The sequence below is a fragment of the Amblyomma maculatum genome, chromosome 4 (genome assembly GCF_055883805.1).
Source record: "Amblyomma maculatum isolate TAMU_Amacu chromosome 4, ASM5588380v1, whole genome shotgun sequence".
Taxonomy (NCBI): Eukaryota; Metazoa; Arthropoda; class Arachnida; order Ixodida; family Ixodidae; genus Amblyomma; species Amblyomma maculatum.
In genome coordinates, this window is record NC_139347.1 from 62,704,579 (window position 1) to 62,728,991 (window position 24,413).

Sequence of the window (24,413 nt, forward strand, 5' to 3'; positions counted from 1 at the left end):
AGACGAACAACGACGATTTGAATATCTTGAATTACATTGCTCAGCGTTTCATTGGCAACGTGGAGACTGGGAGGCGACACCGCAAAAAACAGTCCTTTGTTAAAATGGCAATGGCATCTTTCACGCCTTCGTTTTGGCTAAATCAGACATAGTCTGCTCGAAGGATAGATCGCGGTAGAGGTCATTTTCAATTGACATGATAGCAAGCGAGTTCACGTTGTCGTTGTCGTTAAAGGGGCTAGAACGAAGGCGATCTTGTTTTCAGCGAGAACTTGAAAAACGATCACTCGTTCTAACAGTTTGCCACAAGGACGCTTAAGTACATTCGCAAAGCAATAGAAAGATTTGTAAACACATCAATAATCTTTCTTTCGTGCGACAACTTCATTATTCCCAGGGGACACGTGTCTTGGCAAACAGATCTAGTGCAGAAAGCTCAGAAACTGAACGATTTCATCGAAATATGCTGTCTTCAAATATGTTTGTAGGTTTTCATCAACTTCTCAGCCTGCTACGCCAGAGAGGCCTCGCTCCCAAATTCTGTCAGCAATTTCAACGATTCAAACCTTTCGCAGAGTTCAGTGTAGGCAGCCTTTCGCACTCGTAGACCAGAGCCTAGACTGCCAAGCACAACACTGTAGGTCTCAACGATAAACTTTTTTTCTACCTGGTAGCGCGCTATCGCTTTTTCCGTCCGGGTGCTTACTCAAAACGATGCATTTGCCTTTATTCTGATAACATTGAAGTACTTAGTGTCCATGCTCCACCTTCGAAGTTATCAAAAAGAGAATTAAAAAAAGCATTCTAAAGAGCTCGCCAGGCCTACTCTCGTTTTGTCAAAGCGCTCCAAAATTTCACCCCAGAAAATCGCTATGAATGCAGTCTCTAGTTTCGTCATTTTCTTGAAGAGAAAATTCGCTTCGTGTCCTAGTGTCACCGTTTTCTTCCTTGTTCTTAAATATAGGTTTAAGGCAACACAAGACTGCATTGAAAATTTTCAGAATGGCCTTACGTTATTCAGCGCGTCTTGAAGAGTCTCTTCAAAACAAGCTGCTGGCCAATACCGCCCCATGCTGTCCAAAAGATAACTCCATACGTTCAAGCGTATAAATTCGGTACATTTGTAAGTGTGATAGAATTTGAATTGTGTTATCTTGCTGGTGGCGATAGCTACCGAGTACTCTTGTGCTCCAGGCTGTTTGATCGATTGGTGCACTTTTAAACCGAGTTCTAGAGATATATTAGCTAATAAAGGTCTGGAGGCACACAACACATGCGTGCAGGATGAATTGATAGCGCATATTGCCAGCGCTTTTCCTCTCTATCGGGAAACAAAGCGCAATTTCTGTGGTCTGGGAACGCAGGTAGCGTCGGAGTCGAATTCTAGGTCGATCACTTTTCCCTCTTCAGGCAGAATTGTGAAGCGCTGAACCATTGTTGTAATATAGACGAACACTTGCACGGTGGACAGGAGCTCTGCGGGACACATGCGTTTTCCTGCAAGTGACAAAAAAAATTAGTGAGGGTTATACACTTTAATTAGGTAATGTAGAGCCTTTGTCAACAGTTTAGCGCCCAGGGTGTCTACTTCTGAGCTATAGTAAGACTCGTAATGCATTCCTAGGTTTCCAAACTTGTTGAAGGTAAGACGATTTTTCGTCCTACCCTCTCCAATGGCTAGGACTTCCACGACTGTGAAATAAGTCAAAATATATGGCTTACAAGCAAACCCACTGGGCTATAAACTTTTGAGAACGGCTGTACATTGCTCTTGAGACACTTTCCGGTGGTTCGCGGGCTTTGCTGCAGTTTTCCATTGCTATGAGGCTTAAGCACGCATAATTTTAGGTATATAGGCAGGCTTGGGTTTCAGCGAGCTTGGTACGAGGAGCGTTGACAAAGTTCGTGTTATTTGCATGAAACTACGCAGATATAGAATTAAGGCTTGAGTGGATGTTTATTCGTCATCTAAGTATTTTTCTCCGAATTCTTCGCACTTATTCCATTGAAGGACGAGCTGGCGTAGACCATAACTCTAGACGCCCTTGCTATGAAGGTTCACTTCAGCAATTACTTCCTCATCGTCCCGGAAATCCTCTCCACGTCCTCATGCAGGGACTGCTTTGACAAACACATGTTTAAATTTCTTCTTTGCAATTTTCTGCGTCACATCTGCCTAGGCTTCATGAAGCAATTGCAGATACACTCATTATACATACAAATCTCCCCTCTAGTTTTCAGTGAAACCCTGAAACTAGGTCGCAAGAAATTACTCGGATTTGCTCAAACCGGTCGCTTTCTCAACCTGGTGCTCCACAAATGGCAGCCTGAAAAAAGAGGCGTTCATGAGCTTACCTATAGAGAAAGGTATCAGGTATTCAGGCTTCTCGATCAGTGAGGAATTTTCCTCGTCCAGAAACCTTTCTGGGTTGAATTTTTCAGGTTGTGCCCAAAGTTTCAGGTCATTGTGCGTCGCCCATAGGTTGGAAATGACGACTGTGCCAGCGGGTATCATGTAGCCGCACACCACAATGTCTTCCTGAGCCCTGTGGTTTAATACAGAAACGTGAAAATCGAATTTGAATAAAAGCTCAGATCCTTGAAATCTGAGTACAGTAAGTAGCTGATGCGAAAACAGCAGTGAATAATAACGGAGCTCATCGTAAACGTTTACAGCTGTTCATCACCGCATGTTTTGCTTTTAAACTGCAGCATTTAGCCCTCTGAACGGCCCAGTCTCAATGTTGAGAATTATGCTTAAAGGTTTTACATTTATGGGGTTGACACCCCAAAGCTACCCAGTCATGAGGGACACCGGGTGGTTTGGAAATTTTGACCACCCGAGACTCTTTACCGTGCACTGATATCCCACAACACACGGGCGCCTTGCGTTTTGCCTCCATCAAAATGCAGCCGCAGCGTCCCCTGGTGCCGACATGCTGCACTGCAGCGAATGCATCAACAAGCCTTCCTTTACTCTGAGCTGGACAACTGAAACGTAGAGCCCGGCGAAATCCGTCGGGATATGTATTCGCTTATTTTTTACAATTGCTAAAGTGCCAGCACTGCCTGCAACGACGTGGAAACGGAGACACATAAAGGAGCACTAAAGCGATACACAATCACTTGTGTGTTTTTTCGTATTTCGTATACGTCCGTGTTCATTTTTCGGCGCGGAGTATTTCATTATTATACCTTGCCATTTTACCCGTCCTGCAGTTCCCTAGCAGAAACGTCTGCCTAAATAAGTTTTCATGGGGGATGGAAATTATTAAGGCAACAGTTGCTTCGTTTTGTTAAAATTGATCAACGGAATGGACTTCGATTCTCTCGAAATTTAAAATATCTCTGATTTTAGCAGGGTAGATGAATCAGCAGTATGCAGTTCCCCCTATTTAAGTGCACTTTGTCTTCTCTGTCTTTTTTAGAACAATATTTTCTAATTGCCCTTAACTGCAGCCAGTAACATATCCTTGTTTTACGAAGTGCTCAACTCGACGCAAGTAGGAGTATCTAACTACTTTTAAAATATCTTTAGGAGTGGGACCCCAAAAAAAAAAGAGGACATTTTCAGTCGAGATTTGAATCCGCACTTCCCTCACAGCGCACAGGCCGCGAAAAATGAGTGCCGTGCTAACCTGACGAGCTAAAAAGGCTTAACAACAGAATACTCAGGCTGCGAGGAAGAACTATAGCGGACGATTTTTTGTGCTAACGGATTTGCATCTAAAATTTATGACAGATGCGTATGCTTAACCTGTGCAGATGGGTGTTTCAGGAAGATGGACATCATGTACGTCATAGAGCATAACTATGTAACGATAAATGAACTAAAATTAACTGGTAAATTATTTATTTTCAAGTTTAAAGGGATTTATAACATTGCTAAATTTAAGGCCATCAAAAGAGAAGATGCATCGAGTTTTCAGATTTTCTTAATCTCCGATAGTGATCGTACCCAACTCCGAAGTTCTCACCTGAACGCTTGTTGTGCCAGTTATCCAGCAATTAATATTTTTTAAAGCGGCCTCGCTGCACTAGATATAGTCCAGAAACTCATATAATCTTCTTCTTCACCATAAAAAACATTAACGGCGTCTAAAGGAAACGATAAAGGGGTGAGGGGCAGCCTCAGTCCACTGGCTAACGCTTCGACAAGGGGACATATCTTCGTCTGGACACAAAAGATGGCATAAGGGGCAAAATGAATACGACCTTTTTCAACACGCACATTTGTTTTCCGTGATAGTCAGCATTCACAGTTTCAAAGGCAAAGTACGCGCTTCACCCACTTTTGTCAAAAAAGTACATAAGCTTTTGTTTTCTGCCTATTGTTCTGTCACCGTGACGGAAACTAACGTTTCTGCAAGTCTACTTGTCTAAATTTTGGCAGTGGGCTCAGGCCTCCCGTCAACCGTTCTTCGGTTTTCTTTGACTTCGTGTAGTCATTTCCTTCACTTCGTTCCAAAAACAGCGTCTGTTATGATGCGCTTAAGAAATGCGGCCAACCTCATGTTATAACGGTGCAACGCTGGAAAGTGTTCTCAACGTGTTTTCAAATGAGTATTTATGGCGTTCGAAATTGCGAGCTATTCTGTTGTCTAAGAAAATATAAAGAACGATCTTACCTTTGACCGAATCCCCCCTTTCTATTTCACCAAACAATATTAGCGCCAAAATTATAACTAGAAAAGAGGAATTAGGTATTCTTGCGAATTAACTGAGTAAACTATAAGTGCTATCACGAACATGATGTACGCATTGCTGTATAACCCACTGACATAGACCACACAAATGTATATCTCATAGAGTTTTATGTGAATTTGAGACGTTGAAAGATATCTCTGTATACCTTTGATTTCGAATGCTGTCCTCTCACCGCGCACTTTGTGGGTACTCATAAGCTGAAGGGACACACCGCGCCTTTATGGTCATATAAAGCAGGGTCTCGAAAGATGCCTTCAAGGGGTGCTACGCCTGCAGTCTCGCTATATGGCGGCATTGCATCTGCGATGTCTGCACAGTGTCTAAATATTTATCCTCAATATAGTGAGGCAACCAAAAGTAGTTAAAAAAAGCACATTCAATTTGTTGCCAAACTAAGAAAAGGGCGTACTTTGCTTCTGAAACTCTGAAATCTGATAGTTATATTGGTTTTATGCTACATATAAGCAACTATGGCTATCATGCACTAAACACGAGGTTAACCTGAGTGTCACGCCATTCGAATGTGTGTGTTTAATGTGGCTGTGTTCATTTTGTTCCTCGTTCAAGACGTTTTTCTACCACACCTGCTAGCGATTTCTGATCAAAGTAGAAACAATTCTGCTCTTTTTCTGTTAATCTTTTTTATTTTCAATTGAACAGCCTTAAGCCGTGTCATTCTCCAAACGAACGATTCTATAATGCCTGCGTCACGCGAGCGAATAGCTTGGACACCATATAGTAAGGGGTAACCATATTATTGATGATAGACCAATGTCACGTAGCCGGTTTTAGTGACCATTGAACTCGATGGAGATAGATTCGATCAAGGTTCGCAATTGACCACTTGATTTTTAGCAACCATTCAGAGCAGCCTCGCACGTACTGACCTTTGATGACAATAGAATATAGAAATTCACAACAGATCACGAAAATCTTTCTGATTTCTTTGGAAACATTTCTACCTGAAAGACCCAGTTCATAAAGTACGTTTTATTGAAGCAGTCAAAAATTGTATGGATGATCTGTTCGACTGATGTAGCAATGTATGTTGTTCCCTACGAAAGGGGCAGTCGCCGGTACCGCTGACGGATTCAGGCTGTGTTTAGCGAATGACGTGGTCACGTCCATAATTCACAATGTGACGCACCATTCGCCTCTTCACCATAATCGTCTTCCATCTACCTCTACCTTAAAAACAAGAAAGAGACTTTCACTATCTTCCCCTTGTCCAGGCTTCGAACGAACGGGCGGAAAGCTTTTTCCGACATATGACAAACAGCGCTACGGAGAGTGTCCGACAGTAAGATGTAAATAAGTCAACAACGCTGTTGCGCGGCGCACGGCTGAGTCGCTCATCTTCACCTTTGAGGGCGGTTTGCGACCGCTGAGTGCTATGTAAATCAATCATTAGGTATTGCAAGGATAGATGCTATGAACGTCTATAAGGCTATTTAATCTGTGGCTGTTTCAATGGCTGAATGCTTCAAAAGTAAAGTCATGCTGGCTCTAGACACCATGCCATTGTTGCCAAAGGTCGCCACGCCATACTGCCTGTCAATTGTGCCGATTATGAAATACTAGCAAGAGCATTTTCCTGACAACCTTTCGATTAAATTCAGTGCTTATGATCTGCCTTACAACGTGTTTTAAAAGTGTTGTCCTCCTTAGCCTCATATACTGCACCCCATGCTAACGACATAATAATTTGACTTCGAGTACCGCTGCATTTGGATGGCAATGGAAATGTCTACTCAGTGTTCATTAAGGTACATCATTGTTGTGTTTTGATCAATAGAAGAATCGCTAAAAATGTGTCAGCTCGATGAGCGTTGATCATCAAATATTTCTGCGATGAAGCAGTGGTTTCTTTTCCGAAATTATAACTACAAGAAAAAGAAACCACAATTACGGCAGTAAATGACCTTCGCGTGGAGCATAGGAGCTCCTTATAGTTGGTACATGGTTGAACTACAGCGTACAAGTGACAACCGCACAGGCCTAGAATAAACCGGTGCATCGTTGTTGCTCTTGTTTTGAGGTCCGCAAATATACCTGATAAATACCTCTCACAGTGTGGTGGGTGCTGAGGCTCAATGCCTTTGGACGCATTCTTCTTAAATCTCTCGCGGAGTGTCATCGCCTACTTACTCCCTGGGGAATCCCAGCAACCCCGGAGTCCTCCAGCGGTACATCTCCCATATGGTGGCCATGGTGTAAGGCATAGCGTGCCTATCTTTCCAGCTCGGGGTTCGGTTTCTGCCCACCACACGGTTCACCTCGGCTCGAATCCTTCGTTGAACAGTGTCTTCCTTGTCTGCCAGGTTGAGTAGGTGCCACATAACAGTACTGTAGACCAACAGGGAGCCACCAGAGAGCAGCGTCAGCATGTTGCCGAATAGGTACTCATCTGAAAAAAAAAAAAAAAGCGAGAGGGAGGTGACAAACTCCTATGGCAGCAGGACCGCTTTGCCGAAAGATTCCTGCAGGGGAGGTGTTTTTCCTTACTGAGGGTTGGGTCAAAGACACGTTCTCCAGCATTTCACCCCACACAGCTGGAAGAAAAACATCCTAATAGGAGTACCCTGGTAGGAGTAGGAACACATCCCTAAGGAGGTCTTATTCACCCCATATATACGAAGTACAATACTTACTCCCCTCATTAAGGAGACATTTGAGAGTACGACGGGGTAAAATTTAGTCTACGCGCAGAAATGAAACACACCTATGACGCCATATTTCTGCATCCTCGTTTCGGCTCATTCTTTCAGCCATGCTACCAGTGGCGAAGAGACCTTCACTGCTCTCATTTGAATCTGCATCAAGGGTCATTTTATGGCGTCGTCATGCACGCCGGTGGGGTAAGTGGAGACCATCGAAATACTCTCAGGGATAACCGTTTTGAAATGAATGGCAACGTAACATCTTCTCGGAGGTCCGCACTAAAAAAAAAGTGTCTGGACGCAGCGCAGTCTACGGAGCTGCAAAATCAGTAGTGATGAATGACAGCATCAGCATTTTTTTTTTTGCCTTTCATAGTGTATATAAGCTCAGTATTCGGTTAAAAAGCTGTATTTGTACCTTAAAGACATCAACTCTTATCGATTCAGGTCAACCTCCCTTTGTTAATTGTGGCATGCCATCGTCGTCTCGGCGAAGACGAAGACGATAGCCTCAGCATGCCTGCCAAGCACGCGCAGTTTGTTCTACGTGGCTACAGAACTGAATTCTGGCGGTTCGCTGTCCCCTTGTCGCCTGGCACAATGGGTCCTGCCAAAATATATTTGTGGATACCCAATGAGGAGTATCTGTGGTTCATCTCCACATTCTTACGGTCTCTAGAATGCATTGCAAATCATTTTTACTACAGCGGATGCTTCCCCGATATTCTGTGTTTTATTTTCATTTGTGTTTATTTTTATTACTACATGTCGTCCACTCGTGTACGAAGTGTCTGTTTTGTTATAAGCGTGGTGAAATTGATGGTACTTGGTATGAGAAAGTACAGATGGAAAAAAATGTAATTAGTGATGTAAAAATAGCATATTTTCTAATCTGAATCAAATGCAAAAAATACAGCGCGGTTACTAAATCGAGTGTCATTAATGCAGCCAAGTACCCTTATCTAAATCTAACCAGATAGTGATGGGACTGACAATTGGACGAGTGTTTGCTACCTCTGCAAGTATTTATTAAATACAGCGAAGCTCTATAGCGGCGGCTATGATGGAATCAAGATTGTTTCTGTTTAGGATGTTACTTACCTTTGAAACAGCTGTTAACGTCGTTTTTTTGGTCAAAGATCATTTGCTTGTAGTCCTCTATGAAGCTGACGCTCTTTGTTTGTTCTGCTGTGGTTTTACTGGGTACCCCTTCTCGGCTGTAATCAAGGTAGAGATGTTATTTTAAATTCACGCCTTGGGTAGTTCCTAAGTAATGAGCCACTCAAAGAAGACAGTGACAACGGAATATTTACTTTCGTGTCCACGTAAACGTTCACCGGTAGGTGATAAACTACTTCGAAGCAGTGACTGCATGATCTCTACCTGTCGGAGAGCATCAATTGAAGCTCAATGTATGGAAAACACCGGCTTCTGCTAATGATACGCTGATCTAAAAGCATGCGACAGAACATTTCTCCACACTGGGTATAAAATATTTTTTTATGGACGCACTTTGGTCGAAAACACTTTACTATACGGAATAGTAAATTACCGGCAAATGTCCGGAGTATTATGCCAAAACATCAGGGTATGAGCTAATAGCAATACTTGTTCATGTTGTAAGTAACAGTAGCAATAGAGTATCAACGGGAAATATAGGGTCTAAATTTGATTTTAAGTTACAAACGACTGGGCTCGTTATGCGGTATATAAGACGATAGCCAAGGTCCGTTGACACAGAGGAAGTGGTAAAGAGTTTTTCTGTGCGTCAATGAATAAAAAAAAAATGTTATTTCACACTGACGGACGGTAAATATATTTACTAAAATTTCGTGCTTCAAGCTTACAAGCACATGTACGATTCTTCTTACTCTAACAAGTATACTGACAATCTATCTATTAAACTGCGTTACGGTTTGACTAAGGCAATGAAATATTGTCTCAAAGGCCAGTTAATTATACATTCCACTAAACTAAAATTTAGCGCGCCACGGTGGTGCAGTGGTTAGGGCGCCCAACAACTGCGCCTAAATATGCGGGATCGAATCCCGGTCGCTTCGGTCGCTTTTCATTGGAGTCGAAAAGCCAGGCGCTTCAGTGCTGTGCGATGTGAGTGCACGTTGAAGAACTGCGTTTTGTCGAAATTTCCTGATCCCTCCACTACGGCGCCCCTCATAGTCAGGGTTGCAGTGGGATGTTAAAAGTCATAAACCATCCAATCTGCCAAACTTAACTTTTTCGTTTTTAAACCATGTCATCAGACCTTTCCTGCATACCGCCTTTATCTCTTTGCTGCTTTATTATTCCAGCATCTCACTGCGCCAAATTTCTTGGCTTCATTCTGAATTCTACTCCTAAATAAGTTGTAAGAAGTCTCCTTCAGTCTTGACTCACTGGCAGCTAGGAATGGATAAATGAGGCAGTGAATGAAAAATGCAATTTCCCATCACCTCGATTATATCTAAAAAAAGATGTTACAGCAGTAATTACAGATTTTTCTTATTTTCCGTTTTACCTTACCAGTATCAGTCTTGTATCATCTATTTGAAGATATTCACATCACTTATGACATTGTTGCTTGGAGAAATACTTACCTTTGCCGTTTATAGCTTGCACAACGTTTACATAAAGAGTCCATCTCCATCATCACCTGCAGGTGCTTCTCTGCTAATGTTCGTGCCCTGTTATATGGTAACATCCTACCAATCCACCATCACTTTCAATATCACATTGGGATCACGGTTTATCATATGCTGCATTTCTATCTTATTATCCCTGTTTGGTGGACTAGCTAGAAACTCATTAGGTTCACAGCTATAGAAAGGGTTTGTATCTAACATAAGTGTAACAAATTGTAACAAAATGAATTCGTTTGCAGCCTTTTCATTTCGAGACACAATACTATATTAACTTAAGATATCATTATACATAACAACTTTGAAGAGAAATATGAAGGTGCTTTTTTTTTTTTCAAATTGTTTTTTTTTTTTTTTTTTTTTTTTTCAGAATTCTACTGCCATTATGGTTACAGCCTGACTGCATCTATGCACTGTGTTGAACATACCTTGATTGTTATATATTTAACGTATGGCCGACTTTACTGCTAATAAATGGTTATATTTTATTAATCTGTTGAGAGTCTCTGAGCAGTTATTCTGCCTTATTGACCATCGCGTGTACATACTAATTATATTGATTTTGCAAACAATAAATTTTTGAAAGCCAGCCTAAACTAAAATGCGTAGTATCGTTCTAGAAGAGGTGGTACCTAAAGAAGTTTTGCATGTCCTTGTAGTTCCTTTTTATCTGGCCAAACTTCGTGAAGAATAGCGTGGTGATGGCCTTCAGACCGATGGGCATGAAGGAGATCAGGGACCCCGCGGCGATACATTGGAATATGGTCACGAGCAGGCTGTCCAAGTAGTGGCGCCTCTTGTCTTCGAAGTCGTAGCGTAATCCCAGCACAAGCGCTGTCACGTTGTTGGACAGGCTAGGCAAGGCAAGATTGGCCATGTTGATGGGCTCTCCCTTTGTGTCGGCGATCTTTTGGGCCAAGTATGCGGCCTCATCCTGTCGTTTCAGGAATAAAATGAATGTTTACCGCCCTATACACCGGAAAGAAGTTTTTAGTATGACATGAGCATGCTTGCGCCGTCGTATCATATTCATCGCAGAGGCTTGCTAACTAGTGCATGGTCTAGCATGTCTCCTGTCATTCCCAGCTGAAGAAAATGAGAAAAGGAAGGGCAGATTTAATGATGCTATAGAATTAGACTTTCGTTCACAGCCAAACGCATGCCACCTGAAATTTCGTGGTTGGTCGAATCACTGATAGTGGTCCTGGGGCCACACAGAATCAATGACAATGCTTCACCTTAAGGATATACTAAATAACGCTTTTAAAACCATCTTTTTATTCCGCGAATTTTAATGCGACATCGCTAAGGGCCCAGCGTGTCGCAGCAAAGCCGACATCAGTGTTGTCATCGTGGCTGTAACACGAAAATCAGCAGTAAATAAATTAACAGAACGTCTTGCAGACCCATGGAATTGAACTCGGTCTTTTGCGAGGCGAGCACACGACCACTCAGCCAACGTGTTTGTTTTTCGTTTATTACTCAGTCAAGGCGTTAGCTTATTCCTAATGAAGTTGTGCTAGCGTATGCATTGTCTCACGATTGTCAAATAATGAGCAGGCGCGCCATTAGGAACGATTAAGGAAGTAACATTTGACCAAGTAGTAAAGCAAGTACATATCGTGATGATCTTCCGCTTTTTGCTTAACTACAGTTTCCTCGAGGTACGCGGCGCTCAGTGGCGAATAGTGCGATCGTACGGTCCTACCGCAACAATTCGCCCGCGAGCAGTATAACGCATCGTATCTAGATGCCCTTCTGGAACGCCTGTGCGCCAAATGCTGTTCTCTCTACCGGTGTTGTCTAAAAAGAACTACGGTGTTATGAGGATCAAGAGCACGAGAAGAGAATGGAAAAGCGATGCGAACAAGGCCTGATTGCGCTATCGCGTTGAACACTTAAAGGCGAAGCTTAAGTGTCCTCCACATTTTTCAAAAAATCACTTCAATTACTGATATTTTTATTCATTATTACTTTATTATCAGTACACATCTCAAGACCGCTTAAATCATGCGTACTTCAATTCGTTCACTAGGTGTCCTTCTAGCGGTCTTGGTACATCGTGGCCTTGTTCGAGCAGACCGACGTCTTGCTTTTGCCGCCATCGAAAAGCGGCCGCTGCTGCCGGAATTCAATCCCGCGCAATTTGGGCACACCAGTGGAGCACTCTAACCCACTACACCACAAGGCAGGGCGAATCTTTGAAATGTGTCCTTTGTATATTTTGCCGTGAGTAGCCAAACTGTAAGAGGCAAAAGCTTTCTGCAATGTAATGCTGCAGAGCTATCTTAAAGCCTTGATTACAAAGCCTCACGGTCAAGTGCCCTTTCCCCCTCCTACTAACATGCCTTATCCTTAATGTAATGAAAGCCATTTTATTCTGTGCTGATTGTTTTTCTGTCAATATACCGCCATGTGAAGGAAGTTGAGGCTGAGCTTGTTGCAAGTTACGTCTAATCTACGACGCAAATGTTTGTGCTACATACATGCGGTGTGAAATCTCTAATTTCACCTTGAAGGCGTAAACTGCACACAGAGTGCGAGTGCTTTATTTCGAAAAATATTGACGCTGAGCACGAACACACAGTACATATATCAAAGCAAAGCGTATAAAGGCGCTTACCTCAACCTGCTGTTCTAAGGTCTTACCACCGTATGAGCCTGAATTAATGGAGCGGACACAAAATCTTCTGTTTTCCACCCATGGCCGTCCATTGAGATTAGCAACACCTGAGAGAAGACATTTGTTGTGGTAAGTGAGCTTATGGTGTCATTAAAATAAAGGTCTATATTAGTTACTGCCAGTAAAACATGAGCTTCAACTGTACGCTGAGGTTCAGTCGCTTCAATATGAACCACACACTAGTGACCTGACTGTTTAGCAGCAAATCAAGGTCGTGAGATCTGTTCGCCAAAAGGTTAAAGTTGTTTATAGCGGTATTTTATATGTTTCATACCAGAAACAATGGAGGTCCCTTTGGTCTCTCCTCGTAAGGGTTTGGACGTTATGCGTTTGTTCTTTATATGCTCGACTGAGCTCCATCTTTTGTTATGCGGCACAAATAATAAATTTCTAATTACCTGAAATGCCCGCATGACCCAAGAACAACGCCTCTGGCCGTCGCAAAAGTTTCGAGAAGCCTTCTGAGATGCTCTCGAAGTCATTCAGTACGACAACATCCATGCTGCCTAGTTTCACCCTGAAACACGGTGACTAAGGTTTAGCACCCCCATCCACCTCACATTTTGATTTGTATGTTTAATAGGTTCAGAAGCAGTTCCTTTATTATTTTACCTGAATACAGGACCGTACTTTTCGGCGATCTGCTTGAAGGCAACATGACGTTGTCGCTGAAGAAATGGTAGGTAGCCAAGTACTGGAACTCCCCAGGGTCCGGGAGGCAGCGGCGCACGGTTGGCGTTCTTACCGCGGTGTCGCCGCCACAGATATATCAACAGCACTGCTGTTGCAATCCCAGTCGATATAGTTGCAAGCACTGTTGGCAACCCGCCCTATTCCGAATTACAGCAGAAACGCGCACTGAGATACAGAACAAGAGCTTGTTGCTCTCTACTGCGACATCGATTAGCCTTACGGAGAGGGCTACGTGTACATAAATGAACAGTTTGCCTCGTAAAGCAGCCATCTGTTCAGAAATGCTGTATAAAATGAATGACCAAACGAAAGACATTCATATCGCGAAGGTCGGCACTAGTACTGATAGTGACTCGTGCTGATGATGAAGCCGTTACCAGCAGACGACCATTCAGCGTGGTACCAAAATTAGCACTTCATTTGTCTTACTCGCGGGGAACGAACTAATGAACTTCTGAGAATGAAAATGATATTTGCTCTTGGTCGCGCTCACTTTAAAGCTGGCGAAGATCTCTGGAATTAAGGCGCTGAAAGAACCTGCAGCAACCTCAAACGTCTTAAAAGGGGGCGATCAGTGCTAAAACGATCCCAGACAAGGCTGGTTGAGTCAATCGTCACAAACGAAGGGATAAATCGTAGGCATGACGTTTTTACCGTAAACACGCGAACATGCAACGCTTGGCTGCAATAGCCATGTCATGACAGAAAAATGGCCAGAGCCGAGAACCCATTGGGCAGTAAACATTCTGTCTTGGCCTGGCACTTTTTTGAATAAAATGCCTCTTTCGTCCAGTTGGCGGGGGAACTAAAAACCCAAACTAGATTATACCGTGCCAGACACAACCAATTGTTTCCCTCGACCACCCCAATTTTTCGTGAAAATAATTGGGAAAACTTATCAAAGCCGTGGGTAATTCGTGTCTAAAGTAATTTTTCCGAAAAAAATGTATTGACGTGTTAAGAACGTTTGGTGAGATCAAAAAAGACATAACGCAAGGCATTATTATGAAAAATCTGCATTTGTGAAAAGCACTCTATGAAACGTTAAATAACTTTTGAACAAATACGGGGCTTTTTGTGTCATTCGGAAGATGTATGTTTGCATGGCATAAATAGGTTTCCAAATTTAAATAAAATGAAAAATTTAATCATGGGCTAAATAATAGTTTTAGCAATGTGTGCTTGCTGTCGGTAACTATGAAAAACTAATTTTGTTATTACCTGTAAAGGTGCTGCAGCTGAAGAAACTGCCCACTTTGAAACGAGCATTTCCCCTCCCGGATAAGAACTTAACCCGCAGCCAATCAGTCACTTTACGCTTGATCCAAACGAACTCATACCCCAACCCCTGGCGCATGAAGCAAATCGACCCAGACTACGACGGACAACATGTGTGTGAACGGTGCAGTGACCGTGTCGACTTAAACCATATGCTGTGTGGTTGTGCATCGAGCGACGCCTACGCCAAAACAAGAAACCTTGGGACAAAGTGTTAAAAAGTGCTTCACTACATGATCAGCTTCGGGCTGTCCAGGAGGCCCGCGCGGCGGCGGAGAGCTTCGGACTCTCTGTGCCGACGGGGGAGCTGCCCTCAAACACTTGGCGCCTAGCCGAGTGTCCTTCAGGACCCCCACTGTGGGAAATAAAGTTTTACCAAACCAAACCAAAATGAAAAATTGCCGAAAAGTCTGGCTTGAACCGTAAACACCCGCTCTTTTCACCCTGAGGTGGATCAAGTGAAAATATAAATGATTGCGGTTTATGTAGACATGTTTTCTGCATTTGATTTCCTATATTTTCACCATGTTGATTTTTGCCTAAAGCGAGGAAAAATATTTTGAGTCCGAGCTTTTGCGTCACACGTTTTGTTGTCCTAGCCGAAATACTCAGCCCTCGTTTTTATTTGATGTTTCCTCTGTAGGAGCGAGTAATGTTTGCCGTGTTTATAGAAAGGATGAGTACACTTCTTCAAAGAAATCAGTGATGAGTACTGTAATCATCAGGATGGATGCTTGCTACTTGGACCCGACCGTTGTCACTCCTGACAGCCAGGCTCGCGACAGGTTTTCTGGGGTGACTTGTTGCGTCCTTGTATAGTAATAAAGTCCTTTCTTAGAGCGTTAAATCCCCTCAACTCGGGCCCGCTAATAGCAATCCACATTGACCTATATATTGCTACCTGGTGTCCCAATGTTCTTGCTGCGCCTGGAAAAAGAGGACATTGAAGTTATCTCGCGTGCTGTGCGCGGAACTTTGCCTGCTGGTACAGCTTCGCCCCGTCGTTTTAGTCACGTCTAGCCCTGTTGTCCGTGACAACATTCTTCTTGGATCGGGACCGCTTAGGTGCCTCCTCTCAACGAGGTTAACAAAAACTGTAGGTCCCGTGGTAAAAGGGAGCTGGGTGCTGGACACCTTGTTCTCGTGACCAGGTACGTGCGTTTGCGTACTAAAACCAGCTGTCCTATTCATTTTCTTTCGAATATTATTGTGTAAGCAATACTACGCGAGGTTTCAGCCCATCTCGTAAACCCGGCCGGTAGCCACGTTTGACCTTTGACCTATACAGAAGGAGAAGAGAAAGAAAAAGAAATAGAAAAGGAAAAAAAAGAAGAAAAAAAGGAGGAGAAGAAGAAAAAGAAAGCAGAAGAACAAAAAGAAGAAGAAAAAAAAGAAAGAAGAAGAACAGAAAAAGAAGGAAAAGAAGAAGAAGAAAAATGCGTTTCGAAATGATCCGCTATGCATTCCACGTGGAAGTATAGGCCATGCAGGCGCATGTTACAAACTTTCCAATACATTAATTCTCTTTCCAGATTCAACCGATAAAGGCAGATTCTGATCTCTTTACGGGCAGTAGTTCTAAAGCATCATAAGAAGTGTTCACTCATACTTTAATGGTGAAATTACTTCAAATTATCGCAAAAAAAATATGTACAGGTGCCACCTCCTCCCCTCCCTAACATGCACTGATATAGCTGTGTGTTACTCGCTTTCGCGCCCACTTCGCGCACTGTAGCCACATCATGTGCTTGCTGTTGTGTTCAGTTAGGCTTAAACCTCAGGGTTATTGTTCGGTGTTGTGTGCGACATTTGGCCGCGCATAAACTTCATAATGCGTCTGAGCTGGAAAAAACATGTATGTGATGAACGAGCACTTCATAAAAACGGAGGTAGCGAAGAAGCACGCCGTCTCCAAGTGCAGCCTGTTGAGTATGGGTGACATCATACAAGAAAGATGGCTATAGGCGCTAAAACCAATATCTATAAGACAAATTGTATTTTACAGGCATAAATAGTAAATGGACTATTTACGTTTTTTTTTTTGTTCAGTAATCTTTTCGAAGAAGAAAAACAAAAAATTGCTTAATTTCGTGCAAACCGTGCCCGCTGTGTGTCGTTCTCCTTACTAGATATCGCATATCAGGATTCCTTTTGCGAATGTTACCAAATACTTGCTCACTTGTCGCGTTTTGATCGCGGTGCGGGAGCGCATCGTACAGCGCTTCTTCTGATATACTAAACTTCTGATAAACGGGGTATTGTTTCTTATTCCCATCAAGTTTATTTAACGACAGTCTGCATTTCTTAGATTTTATGCTCACACAAATAAATATTTACACCGTATAAAAATATATAACCTGAGTCACATAGAAAGGCAGAATCTGTGTCGAGGTTACTGAATACATTGCGCAGTGTTCTAAAATTTTGCAATTTTATCAATTACTTTGTGATACCTGGTTTAATGTCTTATATAAATGTTCTAACTGCTCGCATGGCCCGAATTACATTTTTTAGAAAAAATATTTCACGCTTATATTAAGCAGTTCGTAGAAAATTTATTTCAATTTATTTAGACGGATTAAAGACGATGATGCGTATTATCCACGCGCATCATCTGAGGCTTTTTGGGGTGGAATGACAGATTTCATGTGCACATGTTTTGCATTTGTATGAATACATTTCTGAAGCACCGATTATAAACCAAAGAATAAACAGTACTATGAAAAAGGAATCATATTTCGTAAACAATATCTACTTAAATGAAGATATCAATTCATTTCTTTATGAATTCAAGCACATGTTTAAAGAGCTCAGATTGAAATGGTAGCTGGAAAATCACATGCAAATAGTTTTTTCGAAAATGAAACTCTTACTTACTGCAAGACTCGGAAATAATAACTAAAAAATTGTGAGCTATTTGGCAGTGTTGGCGTAAAGATTACGGCCCTGTACGTTTCGCCCGTGACTGCTGATTAATGTGACTCAGAGTTATAATAACGCAGATATAACCTTTCCATGTAACCACTCTCAAATATTAAAGCATGCAGTATAAAATTAAAGTTCGTGCCTTTATAGTGAGTTCTCGTTACCTTTACAGGTTTTCAGTGCCTTGAGCAACACGGCTGACAAATATTGGTTGGCGTAATTTTTTTTTTTAACTGTTGCTCTTGGCACTAAATGGTTACTTCCAGAGATATGCATGACATAATGAGCTTCTTTTAATTCTAAGGTGCTACGCTCATTAAACAAGCCAGTTAAGTAAATGTGCTGTATCAGCATACCTGCATGTTGTCTGTCAGTCGCTTAATGGCATAGAACTTGCGGCGCAAGCTAACCCACCCTTTTTAAACGCACTATTGTTGCACTGCAGATGGTTTATTTTCCAACGTATGTCAGATTATATTGTGGTTGAAAGTTCATGGACCTACAGTCGGGTAAACTCAGAATCTGACGTGAGTCAAAGTAATTTCGTCTCCGTTTAGCGCGCATAAAAGGAACTTGTGGTAACCACCTCACCCGCCACGCAGGGTCATTGCTCAATTTTTACCCCGACACATGTGCCTTTGCGCGTGCAACAATGATAAAACAAAGATTTAAAAAGACTCGGAAATAGTAACAATGTTTCGTGATGCATGCCTTTGGCCACAACTTACGTTAAAAATCCGACAGGAGGTAGGAAGCTGCAAAATCAGTTACACAGTGTCGTACGAGGTCAGTCTGCAGAAGTTATTTTGCTATGACTCGAGCGAAAAGAGAGCATTGTTAAGGGCTACGCGAAAATTAATTTCGCGGAATTAAACTATACTCCAATTGGTTGGGAAAATATTTTTGGCTGATGTGTTTGCGTTCTGTCTGCCTCCCTGTTGTGCCTATATGATGTAGCTATCTACGTGCAGCTACATGACGGTTGCGTGCAGCGAGTGATGTTCCCAATGAGTTCATGGTTAGATCGAGTGGGGTAGCGTCAGGGTGCTGCAGGAATGCATGACATTGTGACGTCACGAATCTTCTCTACGGAGAAAGCATTTAATCCCGCTTTTCAAGTTTCGAGCTCTATACAGCCCCATGTTCGAAATTCATAACCAGTTACGGTTATTTGCCGGAACGAAGCAATTGTTTCTCATGAATATTTCGCATTAACTACGTGCTTACGCACTCACAATACAAAACGGTAAGCCGTACTGCAGTGATCCTCATGTAATCTTCTTGGGAAGGAGTTTTTGGTAGTTCCTCCGGTTTATACTTGACTTAAGCTTATGCGTGGCTTTTTCTTCAATATGCGTAGTTCTTGCCGTAGTCGTGCCCTTCGGAAATCATATCGCTGTCCTCGTTAGTTTACCTTTCCTATGCTGCTGAGATTTCGACGGCTATCGAATTTTCTGCGCATCCATTGGTCTCATGCAAGGATATTGCTGCAGCATACGCGCGCACTCACAAATGCTTGTGTGGCGACAAAGCACTAAATAAAGAATGATATTAAAACTTAGGGCCTGCAGAGTTCCTCTAGCTGAATGTTACACACCGCAACAGGCCAGGTTTCGCTATTTGGATACGGAGCCGTAACGATCGAACCACAAGAGGCGCTCTTGTCGGCGGCGGTTACGGCTGAAGGATGATTATAGTAAGCTCTCTGCTACGTTTTCACACAAACGCCAATCCTATATTTCTAGCTGCAGACTTGAGGTATTCAAATACAGTAGTGGCGTTGTATATTGTTTGTGGCTGTGGCTTGCCCACCCTAAAATAGAGATGGGAACTACAAAAGTTGGATCTTTGTGGAATTCAGCAAAGTAAATTACCACTTGCTCTGCCATACACCCCGGCAGGCGTAAACGAACAGTCATCTTCGTTGTTGTGAGCACACACGCACACGCATACGCACGAGAGCGGATGGGAAATCAACGCAGGGCCAAAGTAATGTGCAAAGAAAAGAGTTCCAGTAATTGTGAAGATTGCAAGAAGGACCCGACAGCGGTCTTTGCGTCTGAGGGCTGTACACTAAAATGCAAACTATTGTTTCCCATTTATTCTCCTCTGTAGCGCGGCTGCCTTGCTATTCCAGCATACGTTCCCTTATGCCCAGCATGTCTTCTTTTCTTCGCAAAGATATCAATATATTTTTTACCTTCAAATAAGCGACAGTCGGAAACAGGCGATTATATTATAACACTGCCCGAGAGAAACTGCGGCCCTTTACTGTACGCGCGAAAAAATATTCTTCACTTCTTTACTCTTGTTAAAGGAGCCTAGTCAGCGTCGCAAGGACCACCCCTGTCAGCTGAGCTCCGATTTTGCAATCAGAGGGTTGCTCCTGGCAACGTAAAATTACTAAACGGTGCTTTCTCAAAAGAGGCAACCTACCACTGGAGTCTCCAGGGGTGCCGTCTGCATTGCTGTTCGAACAAAGGAAGCGTGTCTCTGCGTCATAAAATCATGTTATTTGGAGAATAAGAGAGAATAATAACAGACAGGAAAGCTCCTTCTTACCTAGAATTAGATGTTCACCCAAGAAAGAAAGCTGCATTTCAACGTTTCAGTGTTTTATTGCTGACAAAAGTCGCGCGATTTTGGCGTACGTTCCGTTCCCCCCTGGGAATGCAAACTGAATCGGTGGAAAGTGCAACCCCCTAAGTAGCGTGTTGCCACTAGCAGTGCACTCGAGCAGCTGCTATCTCACCGTAGCGTGGGCGCGCCAAGCATAATTCTTTCTGGCGTAACTGCCTTGAACAGGACGGTCGGCATCCTTTGACCTCGGCGCCGATGACCGCGAAATAATAATATAGGAGGCTATGCCCTGACAGGCTATTTGAAGATACCCGTTCGGCCTTGTTGCCGGAAATTGTCATATATTCTTTCCAGCATTTTTGCACATATATACATATATACATATATATATATATATATATATATATATATATATATATATATATATATATATATATTAGATTTCCTCGTAAAGTACCTTATAGAGCTAGAGATGGTAAAGCTTCAGGTCACGCATAACTATAATGTACTTTTCAGAAATTGCACAGTGATGCTCGCAGTAGTTTTTTCCAAACCTGCGCGTTCACATAGGATGCACATTTTAACGCGATCACTAAACCTTCATCATAATTTTACCACGGTGTGCCAAGAATAATTTAACTATTACATTCACCGTAGTTCCCAAGCTATAAAGGCCGTTGCTCAAATTGCGTTCCAAAAATCCTCGATGCTTGACTCTAGATGCTTCAACAAGGTTGACGACTGGGCAAGTTGGTAAGGGTTGTCCTGTAATAAGCCTTGTCCTGTCCTCTTCTTTCCTGTGTCTCGTCCTTTTGGTGGGTAAATATGAACCCTAGATGCTTTTCATTGACTGAAAATTAACGAAAACTAAAACCTTATTTGCGCCTATAAAACATTTAAAAACTAGAATATTTATTAATACCATATTAGGCAATTTGCACTAAAATATTCGCGTGTTTTTGTATTCTATGCATGCCTAGAGTGCAATCTCACTGTTCAACACGCATTTATGCAACTGAGTTGCTCACGGCGGGCTTTTTCGCAATCTGTGTTATTTACCGTGTCTTGTGCATGCGTTTCTTGTCTGCATCAGCTTCACTCGGATCACAGTGACCGTCGTCTATTAACAGCCCCGGGTCCGTAGCCACCACCGACAGCTTCTGCATTGTGGATTGCAGTCGGAGGCCAACCAGGGCCGGCCTTGCCTCATTCGGCGCCCTTTGTGAACTCCTGCCAAGTGCTTCGAGACAGGCATTGGCAGGGCAGAGCTATGTCGACGCCTAGGCAACCGGCACTATTTTAACGTCCGAGTCGTTTCATTCGGCGCAGCAAAGCACTTTTTGTATGCTGAAAGCATAGAGTTTCTTACTCTTACCTAGAGGGAAAGCTGTGCTGCTATCTATGGGAGTTTACATGGAGTTTCCTGACGACCGGTTCAGCCACCATGGGCGCCCAAAGCATCATGGGCCGGAGAGCTACCGTGTGCAGAACTACAACTTTTGGCCAAAAGTAATGCAAAGATAAACGTTGTTCTACCATAAACAATGTTCTAACATTCAATTTCGTGACTATATATTGCAAAAAGAGAGAGAAACAGCATGTCAGTGTGAAATTTATCCAATATAAGCGATGGCTCTTTCTCCTATTGGCTTAGTTTTGAGCAGCACAAATACCAATATTTTGCACTTAATAGGCACATTTTGAAAAGAAAGAAATGTTTTAGAAATACTTATGATTGCGCAATTGCTTAAGGAAGTTTTTAGGGGCATTTCGGGAAAACCTTTTATTGGTGACGTCTGCTTTTGCGCCTTCGCTACTATGGCTTTTGCGGTCTATGTACGCACCTCGATATGATGATGATGATGATGACAAAGAAACATCATAGTAACGCCACTCCGCGTACCCGAGAAAAACCGACTGTCTCGCTCCGAGTAGCACACCGGCCCATGATCCTTAGCGCACCCATGGTGGCTGAAGTGCAGCGCCTTCAGCTTTTCCAATAGTTAAGAGTGTAAGAAACTCTATGGCTGAAAGACTGCCCGTTTTCGTAAATACTTACGAATTATCGCTTAGCATCTAAAAACACCTGTGAGTATATAAATTAAACACGCTTTGTGTACACGTTTTCTACAAAACTTCAAACAATCTTGATTGTACCTCTGAGCGAATTCGCATGCGGGTTCGCTGCATGTGAAAGTACTGTGCGAAAATCACACTGCGACATCACCGACCGCATCAAAAATTTTCGCTGCAGTCGCAATGTGTGAAACGGGCCTTTTTGAGCGCAGTCGTTTGATTCCATTGCATCCTTCTAAGCCCTTGAATTAGCACAATAGCAAGACACACAAGAACACGCCCGAACATATGCAGTATTAGGTGGTGCATATAATGCAGTTTGTGCCCGATCATTTTTACCCGCGAACTGTACATTCATCTTCCAGCACTTGCGACACTGCGAGCCAAGAATGCAGACATCAGAGGCAAAAAAAAAAAGAATAAACTTTGGTCATTTGATAAACTTATCAGGCCGTGCATCTTTACATTATAATCCGCAGGATACCGTAAACACGAGAAATATGAGGTGTAAGAAAAATTTTGAGGATCATTTTTATAAAACATTTAAGTTAGTGATCTTATGCTAAACAATAAATAAGCAAGACCTCTTGAAAAGGAAAATTGCCGTAACTATTAAACATAACCAAGATCATAAATGTTACATGAAATTAAACTAAAAAAGCATGCTAAAATGTAATCTTGCTGCATATAAATGTAAGAGGTTTTAAAGTCTGAAATAACAGCGTGTCTTCTATGCTGCTCTGTCATGAATATTGAACACAACAAGAAGGAAAACCTAACTCAGATATCAGAAAGGGACCTTGCGGGCCTTTAATGCTGCGAATTAGGCTACGACTTCGAACATATTGATGGTGGATGCAACTTTGTTTTGAATAGACAAAATTGCCAAAGCTTCCAGCCTCTCATCCGCCATATTCGATCTTAGATAAGTCTTTATCAGTTTTAATTTAGAGAAACCTCTTCGCGGTCGCCCGCGGAAACGGGCAGCGTAAAAAGTATCCTAAGTGCCACCCAAGTGTGTAGGAAGTTGTCCTCAAGGTTGTGACTTAATATGAATTGAATGACGTTAAGATCGGTACTGCAAACAGGAGTAAACAGGATGGTTATGTACAAAAGTTCGTCACAGAGTTCTTTATTGTTTGTGTCAGCACATTCTTTGTCTTTGAAAGCCCGGTGAAGACCACTGCACAGTCTTGCGACCACTGCTCTTTCTGGAAGTTTTGTGATGATTGTAGGAAATCCCAGATTCACGTGCTGTTCTATCTGCGTGAAGCGTTCCTCGAACGACATCTTTGCAGTGTCCCTCATTTCATAGAAGAAATTCCTCTTGAACGTTGCTTCCCCATTAGTTGCTTCGTCTTCACTTTCGCATCTAAATTTGCTTTTCTTCCGCCGCAACTGTGCAGATAGTCTCCTGTTGGCATCAACGACCATGCCTTCAGCGAGCATGTTGGCTGTCACCAAAGAGTTTTTTTGTCCCACGTCTCGATAATTAGAAATGTATTCTGAACATGCTGTCATCAGCTATGAACTTGAGAGAATGTCAGTTGTTTTGCACTGCATGCTCTTGCTTGTGGCGTTGACCTGAAACAGGATATCGTACCAAATCACTATGGCTACAAGAAATCTTAAGTCTGTGAGCAGCCTGGCGATATTTTGTGCCTCACAACAGCCTATGCCTGCTGACACTCTGCTAGTTCAAGAAAGCGTCGTTGAGCTCAGGTGTCTGGTAACGGACGGACTTCAGCCTTTCAATTCGGCACTTCCAACGGGTGCCACAAACATGGTTTAATTTCAGGCCTTGAACAAGATCTCTAATGGTTTTCCAGTGCTGAGCAGAGGCAAAAAAACAACGTATAAATCATTTGAAGAATGCTAAAGAGAGACAGGTTCTTCTGAGCACTTCTCAGCACTTCTGCCAATACAACTTCACAGTGGGTTCGAAATAGGTTGCAGCAATCTCGATAGGAGACGCGGAACTGCAAATACAGGAAGATATCTGTGCAAAATAAACTCTACGAGTGGTGTCTAACAAAACAAATATGTCGGAATGGAGCTTTCTTTTTTAGTTCGATTCAGGTCAGGATTCAAAGTTTTTCGTCTTCAGTTCCGAGTTTGGCTTGGAACAAACAAACGTTTTGTTCCAGTTCGAATAGGTTCGACTGCTTCGATCTC

General features: G+C 42.6%; 1 protein-coding gene across 1 annotated transcript; it reads right to left on the minus strand.

The window, feature by feature from the left end:
* Positions 1-1,119: 1,119 nt before the first annotated feature.
* Positions 1,120-23,687, minus strand: LOC146191233 (cytochrome P450 2J4-like). Its single transcript, XM_084600291.1, has 9 exons — positions 23,490-23,687; positions 13,299-13,516; positions 13,085-13,203; positions 12,627-12,733; positions 10,636-10,937; positions 8,469-8,584; positions 6,856-7,114; positions 2,356-2,546; positions 1,120-1,497 (listed from the first exon to the last, which is right to left on the minus strand). The coding sequence occupies exons 1-9, from the start codon at positions 23,685-23,687 to the stop codon at positions 1,322-1,324; spliced, it is 1,686 nt and encodes a 561-aa protein (XP_084456417.1). The 3' UTR covers positions 1,120-1,321.
* Between the last annotated feature and the right edge of the window lie 726 nt (positions 23,688-24,413).